This window comes from Eptatretus burgeri, chromosome 14 (genome assembly GCF_056783735.1).
Source record: "Eptatretus burgeri isolate ZD-2024b chromosome 14, Ebu_testis_v1, whole genome shotgun sequence".
In the NCBI taxonomy this organism is placed as follows: Eukaryota; Metazoa; Chordata; class Myxini; order Myxiniformes; family Myxinidae; genus Eptatretus; species Eptatretus burgeri.
Genome location: NC_140974.1, coordinates 12,406,894 through 12,425,089, shown reverse-complemented (window position 1 = coordinate 12,425,089; position 18,196 = coordinate 12,406,894). Strand labels below are relative to the sequence as shown.

Here is an 18,196-nt window from a genome sequence, read left to right as displayed (position 1 = left end):
AATAATAATGGGGAACTAGGGAAGCACGTAAGAGCAGAACTATACCGACTACATGAAATGCAATGCAAACATTTACAGCACACAAAGCACTTAACAATTTCCTACTTATTAGACAGGCCCACGGACACACGATCGCACATACACACCCAAGAAATGGTGGCTGCGGCCTTTAATAACGGGCTCCAGCTGGGAGGACAGGTGAGCTGAAACCCAGAACCTATCTCGAACCTCTCCACCTCGTGTGGTCTTCAAATTGTTCAGACCCGGGATCCAGCGAGAGCGAGCTGGACCCAATCGCCGTGAGCCGCGATCCTTCCCGAGCTCCAGCGAATCCTCCCGCGCTTCTCAACACGTGCTGGTGAGACGAGGGGCCGATCCTTCCCGTCGATGCGCCGCTTCCCCGAGGAACCACCTCCAAGATGAGGCCGATGAGTCGCACCAAGCCGGGAACCAAAATGGAGAACAAAGAGCTCCACGAACCAAGAAGAAGAAAAACCACCACCAGTAGCTCGAGCCGAGCAACCGGCTCAACTCTCTTCCAAACAAAGCAGCTCTCCAAAAAGTCTCCACCCGAGCCAAGCCGAAGCTGAAGCTCCCTGAGCCACCAACCCACTCGAACCAAGCAGGACCCGAAGGCCTGCTGAACAACCAAAGCAGAAAGCCTTCGCAGAGCCTCCTCCCTAACCCAAGCCAAGCAGGACTCGACGGCCTGCTGAACAACCACAGCAGAAAGCCTTCACAGAGCCTCCTCCCTAACCCAAGCCAAGCAGGACTCGACGGCCTGCTGAACAACCAAAGCAGAAAGCCTTCACAGAGCCTCCTCCCTAACCCAAGCCAAGCAGGACTCGACGGCCTGCTGAACAACCACAGCAGAAAGCCTTCACAAAGCCTCCTCCCTAACCCAAGCCAAGCAAAAGCAGAAGCCGAAGCTCTGCTGAAAGCCACCCGAACAAAGCAGAGTATCCCTTTTTTATTCCTATCCACCCCTCCCCGCTCCCGGCGTGACTCACGCCCTCGTGATCCATCCCCCGCTCAACCACGGGTGGGAGGGAGTTGTTGACGTCATGAATCACGGGACAGGAGGGCTCTTCTTCCTCTTCGGAGAAGAGGGGTAGGGGCATCTCCATTGTGTTATGATCGCTCCCTAACTATTAAATTGAATCGCACAGCGCACTTAATCTATTTCTGCCCATTAAACAATGGAAGGTGAACTATCTAGGGAAGAAGCACTTATCGACATAACTGACTAAAGGAACCTGAATGGTGTATGCAATCGAATTCCCAATTTTTTAACTATATATATATATATATATATATATATATATATATATATATATATATATATATATATATATATATATATATATATATATATACACACACACACACACATAAGATGAGAGCTTTAGTAATATATAGATGTCTATACTAATAAATGTGTGTGTGTGTGTGTGTGTGTGTGTGTGTGTGTGTGTGTGTGTGTGTGTGTGTGTGTGTGTGTGTGTGTGTGTGTGTGTGTGTGTGTTTGTGTGTTTGTGTGCGTGTCTGTGTGTGTCGGTGTGTTCCCTCCATAACTCTAAAACCCTGGAACCTTGCAGCCTGAAACTTTGCATGAACACTCGGGGAACTCAAAGGTGGTGCAAGAATGAAAACTGGGTGTTTGGATTAATTAAAACACTAGGCCATCAGCCGTAAGCTGTATCGTGCAATTTCGTTCCACTCATCAGGGGGGTAGACAAAACCTTCATAATATGATAGTATATATCCAAATACATACGTATACAAAAGTTCTCCACTCAAATAGCTACAGTAATTGTGTATTTTCATCTTGAAAATCGATGCATTCGCCGCGTTCCTCATTTGAACTCGGATCACGTGTGGGCCACGTGACGCCTCGACAGTCAATAGATCGGCTGACATCGTATGCAAATTACGTCAGACTGTCACGTGACCAGCTAAGTTGTCCATGGTGGAAGCTTCCTGCAGGGAGGAAACCACCGGCAGCTGATCGGCGATTTTTGATGAATATGGCGTGAGGACGCTCCCCAGTGTATTATTCACCAGGACAATGTAGCGAACGAAGAAGTCAAACGTTTTACGTCTGCAAGATGGGATAAATGGAGAGAAAGTGTCAACAAATGGCTCGTCTTAGACGGTCACGAACGACGTTTAGCCGAGAGTGCCGGTGTAAAGATTTCAAGTTACCCCCGGTGGTAGCTTGAAATCGATTTCATCCTACCCCCTACGATTTCAGATTACCCCCCTCAAAACATTTATTTATGTTGTTTATTTCCAAAAAATAGTAATTTAATTGATATCGAAGACTAATTAGGGAAAAACCATTGACCACGTGACAACCTTTAAAGAGTTTGCAATGAATTTTGATTTTATTATGAATGATTTTATTTTAATATTGTTTTAATTGAAATCAGTATTTCTCATACAGTTATAGTTTTTGCCACATTTTTATGAAATCCTTCTTCGATATAGTTGATCCAAATAGACATACTGGTGTATCTTTTTAACCAACTCAGACTATATTTACAATTATGGTAACAACGCAATAAAATCAATGTATAAGAAAGGCAATGAAAACAGCTTATTTTTCATTCACAATTTCGTTGTGGTGGTGGTGGTCGTATGGCAGCTTAGCTGCCTGGGTAGCTCTCATTTCTTGAAGCGCGACTGTGTCGCTGATGCAGTGCCCCTCTACCAGTACACACACTGGAACTGGTACTCATTTCGCCGACCTCGGAAGGATGACAGGCTGAGTGCGTAGCCTGGTGTTGGCTCAGTGGTTAGGGTGGTGGCTTGGGACCCTAAGGTCCTGAGTAATGGTTAGGGTGGTGGCTTGAGATCCTCGGGTCCTGAGTAGTAGTTAGGGTGGTGGCTTGGGATCCTAGGGTCCCAAGTAGTGGTTAGGGTGGTGGCTTGGGATCCTTGGGTCCTGAGTTCGAGCCCGTCGGCCACTGAATTAATACACCGGGGGGTTGACTGCAGGAAGCTTCCACCTTGGACAACTTAGCTGGTCACATGACAGTCTGACGTAATTTGCATACGATGTCAGCCGATCTATTGGCTGTCGAGGCGTCACGTGGCCCACACGTGATCCGAGTTCAAATGAGGAACGCTGGGAATGCATCGATTTTCAAGATGAAAATACACAATAACTGCAGTTATTTGAGTGGAGAACTTTTGCATACGTATGTATTTGGATATATATACTATCATATTATTAAGATTTTGTCTACCCCCCCCCCCCCGAATGAATGGAACGAAACTTGATTTTCAAGCACTTTCTGAGCCATGGCTGATGGCCTACACCCCTTTTGAAGATAATTAACGGCCTTATTTAATTATATCCTTTCTCAAGGCAAATCCTCAATCACCTCGCTTTCCCTCACTGGGGCCTCAATTCGCGATTTTCTTCGGCCTGCTCAACTACACCTTGAGTTGGAACAGGCCGCAATAGTTTCTTAATGATAAAGTTTTTTTTTCACTTTCCTCACAAATATCATGGAATTCCTGATCATCACACCTACAAATCGCTGGATACATTGCAATGTATATAAACACCTGGAGGTGTCAGCGTCTGTGGCTTCATTTCATTTCCACACATGCCATAACCTTTAGAATCTCTCAATCTCAACATAATTTCAAAATGTAAACTCTGGAATTGAACTTATCAGCATTTCCCACTGCTAAAAAAAAGTGTTCAGTTCAATTCGAAAATTGCTTGACATTCCAGGCATCTCCGGGTACATGATGTTTATATGACCGATCGGCGATTGCTAATTGCTTGCCAAGCCAGCCGGTCCTTATCAACTGTTTAGTTGGAGTGCTTTCTTGAGTGCTTAATCCACTTGGCGGGCTTGGTTGTTTGTTTCAAATCCATGGCCAATCATGACCAAAGTTTTCGCACTGCCATTGAATATATCAATTGGCTTGAACAAAGTTCAGTCCCTCCTCACCTGATTTTTGCCCCACGTTGTCATGGATGTGGTCTCTAGGGTAGGGGTTCCCTCCCTGGAAATGTACAAGTTTATTTAGAGCTGTTCCACTTTTTGTACATCATTATATGACCCGTCACTTCAACATAGATAGATATCTCTCAGATATCTCTCTCTCTCTTTCTTTCTTTCTTTCTTTCTTTCTTTCTCTCTCTCTCTCTCTCTCTCTCTCTCTCTCTCTCTCTCTCTCTCTCTCTCTCTCTCTCTCTCTCTCTCTCTCTCTCTCGCCCCTATCTCTCTCTCTCTCTCTCTCTCTCTCTCTCTCTCTCTCTCACACACACACACACACACACACACACACACACACACACACACACACACACACACACACACACACACACACACACACACACACCTCTCCCTCTCTCTCTCCAACCCCTTTCCTCTCCATATCTCTCTCTCTCTCTCTCTCTCTCTCTCTCTCTCTCTCTCTCTCTCTCTCTCTCTCTCTCTCTCTCTCTCTCTCTCTCTCTCTCTCTCTCTCTCTCTCTCTCTCTCTCTCTCTCTCTCTCTCCCACCCTCCCCTACCACTACCTCTTAACCTCTGTTAAGGGGACTGTTAAGGATTGATGATTTAGTTTTGAATTTAAAACGGCTTCCCCCAGAGTGTAGCATGCATGAATCAGATTCAAAGTGAGCTGACCGGAGGGGTGCAAAATTTGCTTCATGTGAAAGCATGCGTGCATGCAGGCAGACCTGTGCCAGGTAGATCGCGTGGGTTTTAAATGCTCCTTCCCAGTTTTATATAGAACCCAGCAGTTAAAAAGAAAATATTGCTGTTTTGGCAGGTTTTATCACCCTTCCCCTCTCCTTCCACTACCTTCTCTTCTCTTCCCATCCCCTCACACTACCTTCCCTTCTCCTCACACCACATTCCCTTCCCCTCTTGCTGCCTTCCCTTCCCCTTACATTGCCTTCCCTTCCCTTTTCCCTTCCCCTTACATTGCCTTCCCTTCCCCTCTTCCTGCCTTCTTTTCACATTATGCTACCTTCCCTCCCCTCCCCTCACACTTACCTCCTCCCAACCCCCTCCCCTCTCCACTCCCCAGAGACATCTCAGAGCAGTCTCCGTGTGCTGTGCTGACATGCTCTTGTCATGTACCCAATTTTGTTCAATCCCGTGCTACCCACCCTTCTCCCTTCTCCACGACCAAATGCAAATCGAGAGCCCTTTTCCCCATTTCTCCCTCAAGTCCCCCTACCAAATGCAAGTCCAGAACCCATTCCACTCACACTTACCTCCTCCCAAATCTCTTCCCCACTTCCCCCCTCCTCATTGCTCCCACCCACCTCCCAGAGTGCATAGAGGCATGTGGTGAGGTGTCGTTCTCCCCACCCTTCCTTGTTCTTCCCACTTTTCTAGTTTCCTAGTTCACCCCTTCCTCAACCCCTCCTTGCTCCCACCTCCTCACTCCCCCACCCCTCCTCACCCCTTTCCCCCTAGCCGTCCTCGCTCCACCCTCTCCCTCCCCTTCCTCCTATCTCTCTCTCTCCCTCCTCCTTTCTTCCCCTCCAAATATTCACGTCAGTGAAGCAACAGGTTGCATCTGCTTGTATGTATGTATGTATGTATGTATGTATGTATGTATGTATATATATATATATATATATATATATATATATATATATATATATATATATATATATATATATATATATATATATATATATATATATATATATATATATATATATATATATATATATATATATATATATATATATATATATATATATATATATATATATATATATATATATATATATATATATATATATATATATATATATATATATATATCCTGGTGTTGGCGCAGTGGTTAGGGCAGTGGCTTGGGATCCAAAAGGTCCTGAGTTCAAGCCCTGTTGGGCCACTGAATTAATACACCAGGGGGTTGACTCAGCCTGTCATCCTTCCGAGGTCGGCGAAATGAGTACCAGTGTACTGGGCCGGTGTATACCCCGGTTAAAATAGGTGTACCATATCCCTGTGTCGTAATAGGCGACCAGGGTTGCGTCAGGAAGGGCATCCAGCGTAAAACATGTGCCAAATCACTATGCGGATCATACAGATGATCCGCTGTGGCGACCCCTAGCGGGAGCAGCCGAAAGAAGAAGAAGAAGATATATATATATATATATATATATATATATATATATATATATATATATATATATATATATATATATATATATATATATATATATATTGTTACGGCTGTGGAAATTCGCAAACCACCATTCAGGTCCCGTAGGTGAGATATCTCTTAAGTACATGTGTAGTTAGCCCAAATCCGTTGTCGAGAGGGAATTTATATGATTCATTCGGGCTGCGATCCTTTGAGATAGCCGTTTTTCTTTTTCTATTGTTATTTTAAACGACAAACCTCCCCCGAGTTGCCGCGCTGGTGCTGCGCATGTGAAAAAAAAAAAAAGCAAGCCTCGCTTTCGGGTGAACAGGATTCCCCGAGCAAAGGGTGGAAGACCCCCTTGCCTGGGCACAGGATGACACTAGCGAGGGGGAAGGGTTAGCTTAGTTAGACCGGCTTCATGGGGCAGGGGCAAGTCCTCATGGGGCCCGTGGAATGGATTAGCTAAAGGGATTGTAGCCAGATTTAGGTTGGGAAAATGATTTTTGGAATATTTGGAGACAGAGACAGACTTTGAATGTTTAGAGGGGACGTAGCTTAGCTACGCAGATTAAAAAGAACGTGCTGAAGTTTAAGGGACGACGTTGGAGCACGAGTTAGTTCGGGGATTTAGTCAGCAGCATGGCAGAGATCAGCGGTGTGTTTGTTGAAGAGTAGTGAAGTGGAAACATGTGCTTGGTGAGTGAAGTGGAAGCATGTGCTTGGTGAGTGAGTGCAGCCAGCGGGTCTGTGTGAATGGAGTGATTGTGGAATGCATGGTGCGATGAGTGATTGGGGGGAGGACTGACTCCCGCCTAAGGGACCCTGGGCTCAGAATAAAGTGAGTTAGCTGGGGTAGTCAAATTAACAAAAATGGAAGTCGTTTTGTTGTTGGTGGGAAGTTAGGCTCGAAACCTGTTTGGAGGGGTGCAGGAGCCCTGTTGACGGGCTGGGAGCGTGGCTGCGAAAGGTGAGTATCGCTGAGTGGGTACCCCGGGCACCGGGCTAGTCGGCCGTGGTAGGCCAAGGGCCCATGGGGGGCCGGGATAGCGTAGTGGGCACGGGTGCGCACCGCATGGTGCGGGGGCCCGGGGCGCCGTTAGCCGCGTGGGCAGTGTTGTGGGCACGGGTGACCCTCGGAAAGGGGCCCGGGAAGCCAGCCTGCCACGTGAGCGTTTCAGGGGAGTCACCACGGAGGGCACTCCCCCGTGTTTAGGGAGCTGGTAGGCTCGGAGGCAGTATAGTGCCCGGGGTGCCATAGCCAGAGAATCGGCAGAGGGTAGTGCCTGCCAAGGGAGCCACGCGTCCCAGCCATGAGACCGTGTGAGGGCACGGGAAGAAAATTGGGGGGGGGGGCGAGGCCCGAAATTGTGAGGACACCAACACAGGCGACGGGAATCTGGGTTGTTAGAACCATTAGTTTTAGGCGAGAGGCGCTTGTTGAAAGCTCCGGGGTAGTTTAAAGGTAAATGGATAGGGTAGATTAGGAAGTGTACCCCTCCGCACCATCCATCCCTTCGCTCTCGTTGTGGGCCGCTGGACCTACTTTGTGTTATAGATCGCTGAAGTATCGGGAGGCCATCCTGAGGCTTCGTTGGGCCTCGACACAGGACGCTAGCTCTCCCTTATTCCCCTCCGGGAAGGGAACGTAGGGGTTGGGAGTAGGCTAGGTGACAGGATAGGTTAGCCGAACAAAGACGATAAAGGGGGTTAGGGGACGATTTATAGTGGGGAAGTAAAAATAAAAAAATAAGTTGGGGCTAAATTGGGGTTTGACAAATTAAGGGAGTGGGTATAGACAATGACAGGCAAAGGCGATAGGTTGGGAGGGAGACCGTAGAGTAGGTCCGAGCCCGCCTTCCGAGTGGCCAGCACCACCACACTCCCTCCACCAACCTCCACTGAAAGGCAAAGGCTGGTGAACTTCATCGGCTGGCTTTTTGCTGCAAGGCCTGTGCCGGTCGGATCGTCCGACGGCTGTGTTATTTTAAGGCCTGTGCCGGTCAGCTCCACTGCCGGCTGTCTTTGCTTCAAGGCCTGTGCTGGCCAGATAATAATCTGCCGGCTGTTCGCTCCAGCGGCCTTGTCATGCCATGCCTTGCCTGCCTGCCTTTGCCATGCCATGCCTACTGCCCTCGTCCATTTTGCCCCGTCCTGTTTTGATTTTCCCCCCACCTGTTCATTTCCATGCGCGCCAGGATCATCGGAAAGCAACAGTTTGCAAGCTGCAAGAACTGCCCTGCTGGCAGCTACAACACGGGCCTGCACCAGCAGCTCGTGCACCGTTGATTGTTTGCGTTCATCCAGCCATCCATTCATCTGCACCACGGGACTGCATTGAGCAGCCCGTGCACCATTTTGTTGCTTGCTTCAGTGCCCGTTCACTGTTCTGCAGGGACTGCCTTGCAGGCAGCCGCACCAGGAGACTGCGTTTGTGCAGCCCATGCACCGTTGTGGTTCACTGGGTTCATTTTAAAAGGGGGAGGCCTTGGACTGCGTGTGAGCAGCCGGCCACGTTCCCTGTAACCTGAATTGCTGAGCCAGAGACTGCATGCGAGCAGCCTGGCTCCCTGCTAACTGCTTTTCTCTTTGCAGAGTCCATTGATCCTGGGCCATGGAGTAATGTAAATGATAAGGTTAAAGTGCTAAGTTGTATTGTAAATATGAGTGCGCCCCCGGCATGTCTGTCTTAGCACCGGCAATTTTATTTAAGTCGTCTGAGTGAGTGGGTTTGTTTAGTTAGTTACTCAGCCCTCAGGTTATTTATTTTGGGGACACGAATACCATGAATGTCGCACTCAGGGATCCGAAGGTAAAACGTACTAGGGGAGAACTACACATGATGGCACACGAGAATTTGACGACTCGGGACGAGTCTGTAAAAAGGGGAGGGGGTAGTGTTACGGCTGTGGAAATTCGCAAACCACCATTCAGGTCCCGTAGGTGAGATATCTCTTAAGTACATGTGTAGTTTGCCCAAATCCATTGTCTAGAGGGATTTATGTGATTCATTCGGGCTGCGATCCTTTGAGATAGCCGTTTTTCTTTTTCTATTGTTATTTTAAACGACAAACCTCCCCGCAAACAACAACCGCCACCAACTATGCCACAACACCAACCACGCTACAATTACCCTCACAACAACCACCACCATCTTCGCCACTACCCCCGCTGACGAACGCCATCCTCCACGGTCCACACTACGACGGTTTCCGCGTTGGAAACCGTCGAGAACGCAAGGAGGGAAAGAAGAAGGCACAACGATGGCGCGTGGATTTTTCCCGCCTCTTTTGCCCATCTGACTTCCCCGCGCTTTGGAGTGGCGGAAGAGCGATGCAGGTCAAAGGCCAAAGGTGAGAAAAGGTGGGGGCCTCTTTTTGGGGGAATAATGCTCTAGCTCCAAGCCAAAAACTGACTCCCTCGGCCCCCGGACGGAGTGGGGTGGAGGGAAAGCGTGAGGGCACGCCCCCTTCGACAAGCTTCTCCAAGAAGCTCGAGGGGAGGCAGAGCCGAAAACGGGGGCGGAGTGAAGGGCGGAGCCCCGGGCTATTAAAGTCGGACACGGGTGGAGCGCTGAGGTGGTGCTCTTGCTCTCTTCGTCCTCTTCCGCTCTTCCGGCTCACTCTTCGTGGTGGCCGCTGGCCTGGTCTTCTGTGGGGCAGTCCCGAGACGCCGCTGGCAGGACGGAGCATCTGCCATTCCACACACCGCGACCTCGAGCAACTACGTTTCCCCCCCCCCCCATTCTGTCCGCGCTGGGATAGCGACAGAAACCCCGTCCGTGGCGTCGAGCGGCCAACACGTGCCGGCGCGAGGCACGCCAGAGAGGACTCGCCTACCACGCCAGGGCACGGAGTCGCGGCCAGGCGCAACCACGCCGACGGACGTGGGAGAGGGACTCGACGGCCCCAAAGGGAAGTCACCATTTTCTTTTCGCGGTTTTTGTATGGATGTGTGGTGGCGCCATGTCTTGTAATGTAGAACTGTTAAAGTGTTGCCGTGTGTCGGTCATACTCGGTTGTAGCTCTGCATTGTTTCTTTTGTTTTAACTGTTATATGTGCATTTTTATTGTGGCTGTATATACGGGCTTGTCTGTGTGTGTAAATAAAGTGCATTGCTTGTTGAACTGTTTCCCGCTTTGCTTCGTCTCCTTCCTTTTAATTGACCATCCATCCTGCTTCACGTAAAGGATTCCTAGTGGGCTTAATACGCCCAGTCATTAATCTGAACCATCGAGGCCGATGATAACACCGCTCGGTTATCACTGTAGCACGGAACGGACCGCTTAAGCGGTTCATGTCCGGAGTCGGCCTGTGACGTGGTGCGATCGCCCAGTCGACCATTCGCGCAGGTAATTAGGTAGATCGAATTTGGCGAGCGACCCTATCGTGTGTGGGTGGGCAATTGGCACGATCATGGTAGGTTAAACCCCCACCCGTGACTAGCTCCCGGCGTTGGTCCGAGAGGGTCACGACTGAATTGTCCGTCCGGTGGGTGACGTGCCGCGATTCGAGTCACGTGGCCGTTCGCACGCCGGCGGGCACGAATTCGCAACAATATATATATATATATATATATATATATATATATATATATATCTTCTTCTTCTTCTTTCGGCTGCTCCCGTTAGGGGTCGCCACAGCGGATCATCCATTATGATCCGCATTGTGATTTGGCACATGTTTTACGCCGGATGCCCTTCCTGACGCAACCCTGGTCGCCTCTTACGACACAGGGATATGGTACACCTATTTTAACCGGGGTATACACCGGCCCAGTATACTGGTACTCATTTCGCCGACCTCAGAAGGATGACAGGCTGAGTCAACCCCCTGGTGTATTAATTCAGTGGCTTAACGGGGTTTGAACTCACGACCTCTTGGATCCCAAGCCGCTGCCCTAACCACTGCGCCAACACCAGGCTATATATATATAAACATATTACTCCAATGTTCTTTTAACTGAAGAAAGCTGCATAAAGCAACCAGGAAAAGCAATACAAGGTAATCCCTTTGTGGTTTCAAACCCTACCTGGGTTCCTCTACAGCTGCAAAACATTCACAAGTAGTTCATACATGAGAATCCCACTGCTATTTGCCCCCTCCCCTCCTCATGCTCATCTTCAATCATCCTCACAAATAACATCTATTGATATTCCTCCCCTCCACTCTTTCTTCATTATTCATTCATTCATTTCTTCCCTTTCTTGTTGGTTATGTCCACATGTTTTCCTACTCTCTTTAAGTTGTTTTTCTTCTGTTTTTGCATGTTACCTTCCTGCTCTTCCATGAGCCAAGTCATTGTAGACAAAAATAAAATTTCCTGATGATGCATTTTCTGACGTTTTTCTAATTAATTTCTCATCCAACAGGATTGTACAGAGTTTGTATGATTACATCTGAGTGTCAGGTTTACGCTTTGAGGACAGGGCGTTTCGCAAAGGGTAGCGGCCCTTGGATGGACAAATTGGGGGCCCATCCACCAGCATTTCCTGGTAGATCCGACATGGAAGAGATATCACCAGCATCCTGGTCAAAATTCAAAATTCCTGCCCTACCACTGGGAAGGCATTGGAAAACTACACAGTGTATTTCCTTGCCTAGAAACTACTTCGGCAGCACTGATGCCATGGACAGGGTATGCCGTGTGGTACAGACGATAATAACGATGATGATGATGATGATGATGATGATGATGATGATGATGATGATGATGATGATGATGATTATGAATACATTTTCGTGTATAAGGATGGACACAAGTCAATCAAGTTAAAATTGGAAAAAAAAACAAAAACGACCAAGATCGGAGCTAGTGTTAAAGACCATTGAAATTCATCAGAGTTTAACTTTAAGCAAAAGCAAATTCAAATGCCCATCAAACCTGCAAACAATACCAATCCTCACCGATGACGCAAAAAGGCCGGCAAGCAAAGCGAAGGCGACCACGCCAGCCACGAAACCGTGAGCAGCACCCCGCAGCCCACAATCGAATGAAATATTCTGTGCTGAATACCAGCATCATGATCACCTCCTGCAACGATAGATCCCCCACCACTAGCATCATAACTTAATGGTCCAGCACATACAAACATTAAAAGTTCTTCTTTCATCGGCATGTGAAACACATCCTGCAAAGGTGAAATTGCCAAGAGCACACTCGGTTGCCATCACATTCCGTGTTGTGAACAAGCCCTCATTTGGGAAGATCTAATTCGGGAGCTCAGCCAAGAGATCACGAGACCTGACTGTCGTGTGAAAATTAATTCACAACACATTCAGAGGTAAATGACTGGGCAATTAAAAACAAAAATCACACCTGAACAGGTGTTGTTCGTGAATTTAGAAGAAATTTTTTTTTCCTGGAAAACAAAGGGAATGCCGGAGATGACCTCCAACGAGACATTGAAGAGGAAAACCTTTTATTTGTGTTTTGCTGGCTATCGTTGTATCCCCAGTGTGAATGTGTGCTTCGCACGCGTGCTGACGTTACCAAAATGCGTAGGCCTTTGTTTGCGATTTCCAGGTAGTGTGGCATTGTCGACAACACCGAGAGAGTAAGGCAGCTCAAAATGAGAAGAAACCTGCGGCACAGTTGCATCACCACACTCGGAAGGACATAGGTGACAAACACTGAAACATGTTTGGCTTACATTACCACTCAAACAGGTCAACAACCCTGTCAACCTCCCTGAGACAGGTAAATTAATCTTTCAAGGTCTTTGGGTCATGTTAGTCGATGAAAAGCAAGAGAAGATCCACACTCTGTGGGTTTTAACGGTGATGTTAAGATTTATAGAAGAGCCTGTGCAGGACCGGATTCTTGGGAGACAATGAGCGAATAAACACATAGCATGGGATTTGAACCTGGGATCCCAGCATCACGAACGAAATGTTCACCTGGGAGAACCAAACAAGACAAACTCAAAGTCTGAACTAATTGATTCATAGTGAATGGTTATCTCAATAAGCTGTGCTTTGAGAATGCATCTCCTTCTCAATTGTTCGTAAGGGTGAGTCTTTAAAACCAAAATATTTGAAAATTTAAAAAAAAATCAGTGTTTCATTCCAAAAACTACTGTACAGCTCATGGAAAAAGAAGAAGTTGTGCAGCATGCTGAGTATGTATGGATTGCTCACGATGCTGATATTGTTCATTGATTTCCCATTCACCATAAAACAGGGTTGACAGTATAGCTTGGAGGGAGTGTATTGCCTTTCATCTTAGTGTTGGTTCGATTCCTCAACTATAAACTGTCAACCTGGTGTTTCACAGGAGGAGCATTGCATCACAACGTCACCACGGCCCTCGGATGGACGCTAATCTGGGTGGTCCATCAGGTCAGGTCAGGTATAGGAGCATGCGGCAGAGCAACGCATCGCTGCGTCCACTTTCTGCGGGTACTCCAGGGGCCTCCGTCTGGCCAGCCCCCAGACAGAAGCCTGGTCCATCCCCATCTCCTTTAGATGCTGATCAACCTGCTGCAACCACGAGGCACGTAGTCAGCCCATTGGCCAACTCCACTCACGAGGCCCCACTCACTGAGAGAATCTGGTGAGCAGGATCAAAGTCAGGAAAATGAGCCACATGCCCATACAGCCGCAGCTGACGCCCACGGACTATACAGGTCAGGTCAGGTCAGGTATGGGAGCATGTGCCAGAACAGCACGTCGCTGCGTCCACTTTCCGCCGGTACTCCAGGGGCCTCCGTCTGGCCATCCCCCAGGCAGATGCCAGGCCCATCCCCATCTCCTTGAGATGATGGTCAACCTGTTGCAACCATGAGGCACGTGGTCGACCCACTGGCCTCCTCCACTCATGAGACTCCCTCGCTGAGAGAATCTGGTGAGCAGGATCAGCGTCAGGAAAACGAGCCACATGTCCATACAGCCGCAACTGACGCTCACGGACTATGCAGGTAACAAATCTCATCCGAGTCTCTCTCAGCAACCGCTCGTTGGACACAAAATCCGACCAGCGATAGCCAAGGATTCTCCGAAGAGACCTGGTACCAAAGGAATTAAGTCTCCGTCTCAGATCCTTGGTCAGAGTCCAAGTCTCGCACCCATAGAGCAAGACTGGAAGTACCAAGGACCTGAAGACTCGGACTTTCGTCCTCCCGCACAGGTACCGGCAGCGCCACGCCCCATGATCCAGTGAATCCATGACTCCCCAGGCTCGACCCAGACGTCTATTGACCTCTGACTCGCAGCCAGCAGAGACATGAATATCACTGCCAAGGTAAGTGAATCTCTCCACGACCTCAACATCCTCACCACAAACAGGCACAGACAGGACAGCAGCATCCAAGATGTCACCGAAAGCCTGGATCTTAGTTTTGACCCAAGAAACCCGTAATCCCAACGGCTCCGACTCCTCATTCAGCACCTCGAGGGCCCCCAAGAGGATGTCTAAAGTCTCCGCAAAGATAACTGCATCATCTGCAAAGTCAAGGTCCGAGATCTTGACATTCCCAAATGACGCACCGCAACTTGATCTCTCCGACATCCTCCCTAGAATCCAGTCCATACAAGTGCTGAAAAGTGTGGGGGCAAGTACACATCCCTGAAGAACTCCAGTAACAACTGGAAATAAGTCAGAGATGGTACCACCACACTTCACAGCACTCTCAGTACCAGAGTAGAGTTCAGACATCAGATTGATCAGTTTTGGTGGCACCCCACGAAGACCAAGAATCCTCCAGAGGACATCCCGATTCACTGAATCGAACGCTTTACAGAGATCAACATAGGCTGCAAGCAGCCCCTGCCGAAACTCTCGTCTGCGTTCGGTGAGGACACGAAGTGCAAGGATATGGTCAATCGTTGACCTCTTTGGTGTAAAGCCTGACTGCTCTGGACGCTGGTGCTCAAGCAGATGGTGGCGAACCCTATCGAGAATTATCCGAGCAAAGACCTTGCCCGGCACTGAGAGCAGCGTCACCCCTCGGTAGTTGTTGCAGTCTTGGCGATCACCCTTCCCTTTCCAGAGAGGGACAACAAGGCCCCTCTTCCAGTCAGTTGGGATGATGCCTGTGTTCCAGGCAGAGCACAAAACTGCATGCAACGACACGAGTGCAGCATTTCCACCAGCCTTGAGAAGTTCGGCATGGATGCCACAGATCCCTGGAGCTATGCCCCGTTTCAACTGGTTCACCGCAGCCCGTGTTTCCACAAGCGTAGGTGGACCACAGTTGATTTGAGGGTCAGCAACAGGGATTGTAACACCCTTGACGTCCAACTCGACAGTTGGGGGATCAGCCTGGTACAACCGCTCAAAGTAACCGGCCCAGCGGGCCTTCACTTCAGACTCCTCAGACTATACAGGTAACAAATCTCATTTGAGTCTCTCTCAGCAACTGTTCGTTGGACACAAAGTCTGACCAGCGATAGCAAAGGATTCTCCAAAGAGAACTGGTGCCAAAGGAATTAAGTCTCCATCTCAGATCCCTTCTTAGAGTCTAAGTCTCACATTTAGAGAGAAAGACTGGAAGCACCAAGGACCTGAAGACACTGACTTTCATCCTCCTGCACAAGTACCGACAGTGCCACACCCCATGATCCAGTGAATTCATGACTCCCCAGGCCCGACCCAGACGTCTGTTGACCTCTGACTCACAGCCAGCAGAGACATGAATATCACTGTTAAAGCCGCTGTCACACCTTGACGTTTTAGCCAGCGTATGGCAACGTATCAAAATGTATGTAAAACGCTGGCGTACGCTGAACTATTGATGTTTTTTCCAGTTTTGGGCATATTCATAACGAGATGGACGTATGCATAACGTATTAGTAACGTACACAGAACATTTCGATAACCTATAGATAACTTATACCTACGAAGGCTTAGCGTGTTGTCGGCGTTCACAACCTATACCCAACGATAGTCTAACTTATGCATAGCGCGGCAGCGTATCGCCGACAATCACGTGGTGTAGCCTATTAAAAGCCTGCGGCTCGACGATTCAAATCATAACCGCACTAGACATCGAAGTGTCAAGCTGCTGTCACACCTTGACGTTTTAGCCAGCGTATGCCGACGTATGAAAAATTTGCTGAATGCGCTGGCACACGTCAAATACGTTATGGGTAAGTTTTGTATATGTAAGAGAACGCTGAAGCACGCTGGCATACGTCGTAGTACGTCAACAACTTTTAAGCATGCTGAAAATTTTTTGACGTATGCCAGCGTATGACGCACATGTTCCGCATACACTGGCCATAAGTTGTAGGCATGTTATGCGATCGTTGACACACGTCAACACACGTTACTTGTAAGTTACTCATAAGTTGAAACACGTCGAGGTAATGTTTAGCGTATCCGAAACTTGTTTCTATCCTATGAGTAACTTGCTTTGAACCTATGAGTAACGTGCTTTGAACCTATGAGTAACGTGCTTTGAGCCTATGTGTAACGTATCTCCAACGCATATTGACATATGTAGATGTATTTGACGTCTTCCGGACGACCACAGAACTTACTGAACGTGTTACTAACTTACAGCTACCGTATCATGGCGTATTGGCAGCGTTTAGGGGAATTGGTATATGAAAATGGGGATCACACAGGAGGAACCCGTCAGTGTTCCAGACTGCATGTTTTTTTTTGTTTGTTTTCTGTTTTTTCTTCGGCATGACGGTGATGTTGACACTTCGATTTCTAGTGTGGTTATGATTTAAATCATTGAGTGGCAGCCTATTAATTAAATTATATTATAACCGCACAAGAAATCGAAGTGTTAACATCACCGTCATGTCGAAGAAAAAATAAAAATAAAAAAAACCATGGACTCTGGAACACTGACGCTAAACATTACCTCGACGCATTTCGACTTATGAGCAACTTACAAGTAACGTGTGTCGACGTGTGTCAACGATCGCGTAACGTGCCTACAACTTATGGCCAGCATATGCGGAACGTGTGAGTCATACGCTGGAATACGTCGAAAATTTTTGAGCATGTTAAAATTTGTCGACGAGCTCGGCGTACTACGACGTATGCCAGCGTACGACGACGTATGCCAGCGTGCTCTTAACGTATACAAAACTTACCCATAACATATTCGACGTGTGCCAGTGTTTTAGACAAATTTTTCATACGTCGGCATACGCTGGCTAAATCGTCAAGGTGTGACAACCGCTTAAGGTAAGTGAATCTCTCCATGACCTCAACATCCTCACCACAAACAGATACAGACAGGATAGCAGCATCCAAGATGTCATTGAAAGCCTGGATCTTAGTTTTGACTCAGGAAACCCATATTCCAAGCGGCTCCGACTTCTCAATCAGCATCTCGAGGGTCCCCAAAAGGATATCTAGAGTCTCTGCAAAGATGACTGCACCATCTGCGAAATCAAAGTCAGAGATCTTGACATTCCTAAACGATGCACCTCAGCTTGATCTCTTCGACATCCTCCCCAGAATCCAGTCCATATAAGTGCTGAAAAGTGTGGGGGCCAGTACACACCCTTGACAAACTCCAATAAAAAGTGGAAATAAGCCAGAGGTGGTGTCACCACTTCTCACAGCACTCTCAGTACCAGAGTATCATTCAGACATCAGATTGATCAGTTTTGGTGGCACCCCACGAAGACCAAGAATCCTCCAGAGGGCATCCCGATTCACTGAATCAAATGCTTTTCAGAGATCAACAAAGGCTGCAAGTAGCCCCTGCTGAAACTCTCGTCTGCGTTCGGTGAGGACCCGAAGAGCAAGGATACGGTCAATCGTTGACCTCTTTGGTGTAAAGCCTGACTGCTCTGGATGCTGGTGCTCAAGCAGATGGTGGCGAACCCTATCAAAAATTATCCGAGCAAAGACCTTGCCCAGCACTGTGAGCAGTGTCACCACTCGATAGTTGTTCGAGTCTTGACGATCACCCTTCCCTTTCCAGAGAGGGACAACAACGCCCCTCTTCCAGTCAGTTGGGATGATGCCTGTGTTCCAGGTAGAGCACAAAACTGCATGCAACGACACGAGTGCAGCATTTCCACCAGCCTTGAGAAGTTCGGCATGGATGCCACAGATCCCTGGAGCTTTTCCCCGTTTCAACTGGT

General features: G+C 48.1%; 1 protein-coding gene across 2 annotated transcripts in view; it reads right to left on the bottom strand.

Annotated features, from left to right (window-relative positions):
• LOC147012669 (potassium voltage-gated channel subfamily KQT member 5-like) overlaps positions 1-18,196 on the bottom strand; it is a 285,958-nt gene that overhangs the window by 175,061 nt on the left and 92,701 nt on the right. For both annotated transcript variants that reach the window (XM_085853730.1, XM_085853732.1), the window contains exons 2-3: positions 12,633-12,723; positions 12,047-12,173 (exon numbers count right to left, since the gene is read on the bottom strand). In XM_085853730.1, the coding sequence (XP_085709856.1) occupies positions 12,047-12,173; positions 12,633-12,723 (218 nt within the window). The remainder of the gene's footprint in view (positions 1-12,046; positions 12,174-12,632; positions 12,724-18,196) is intronic.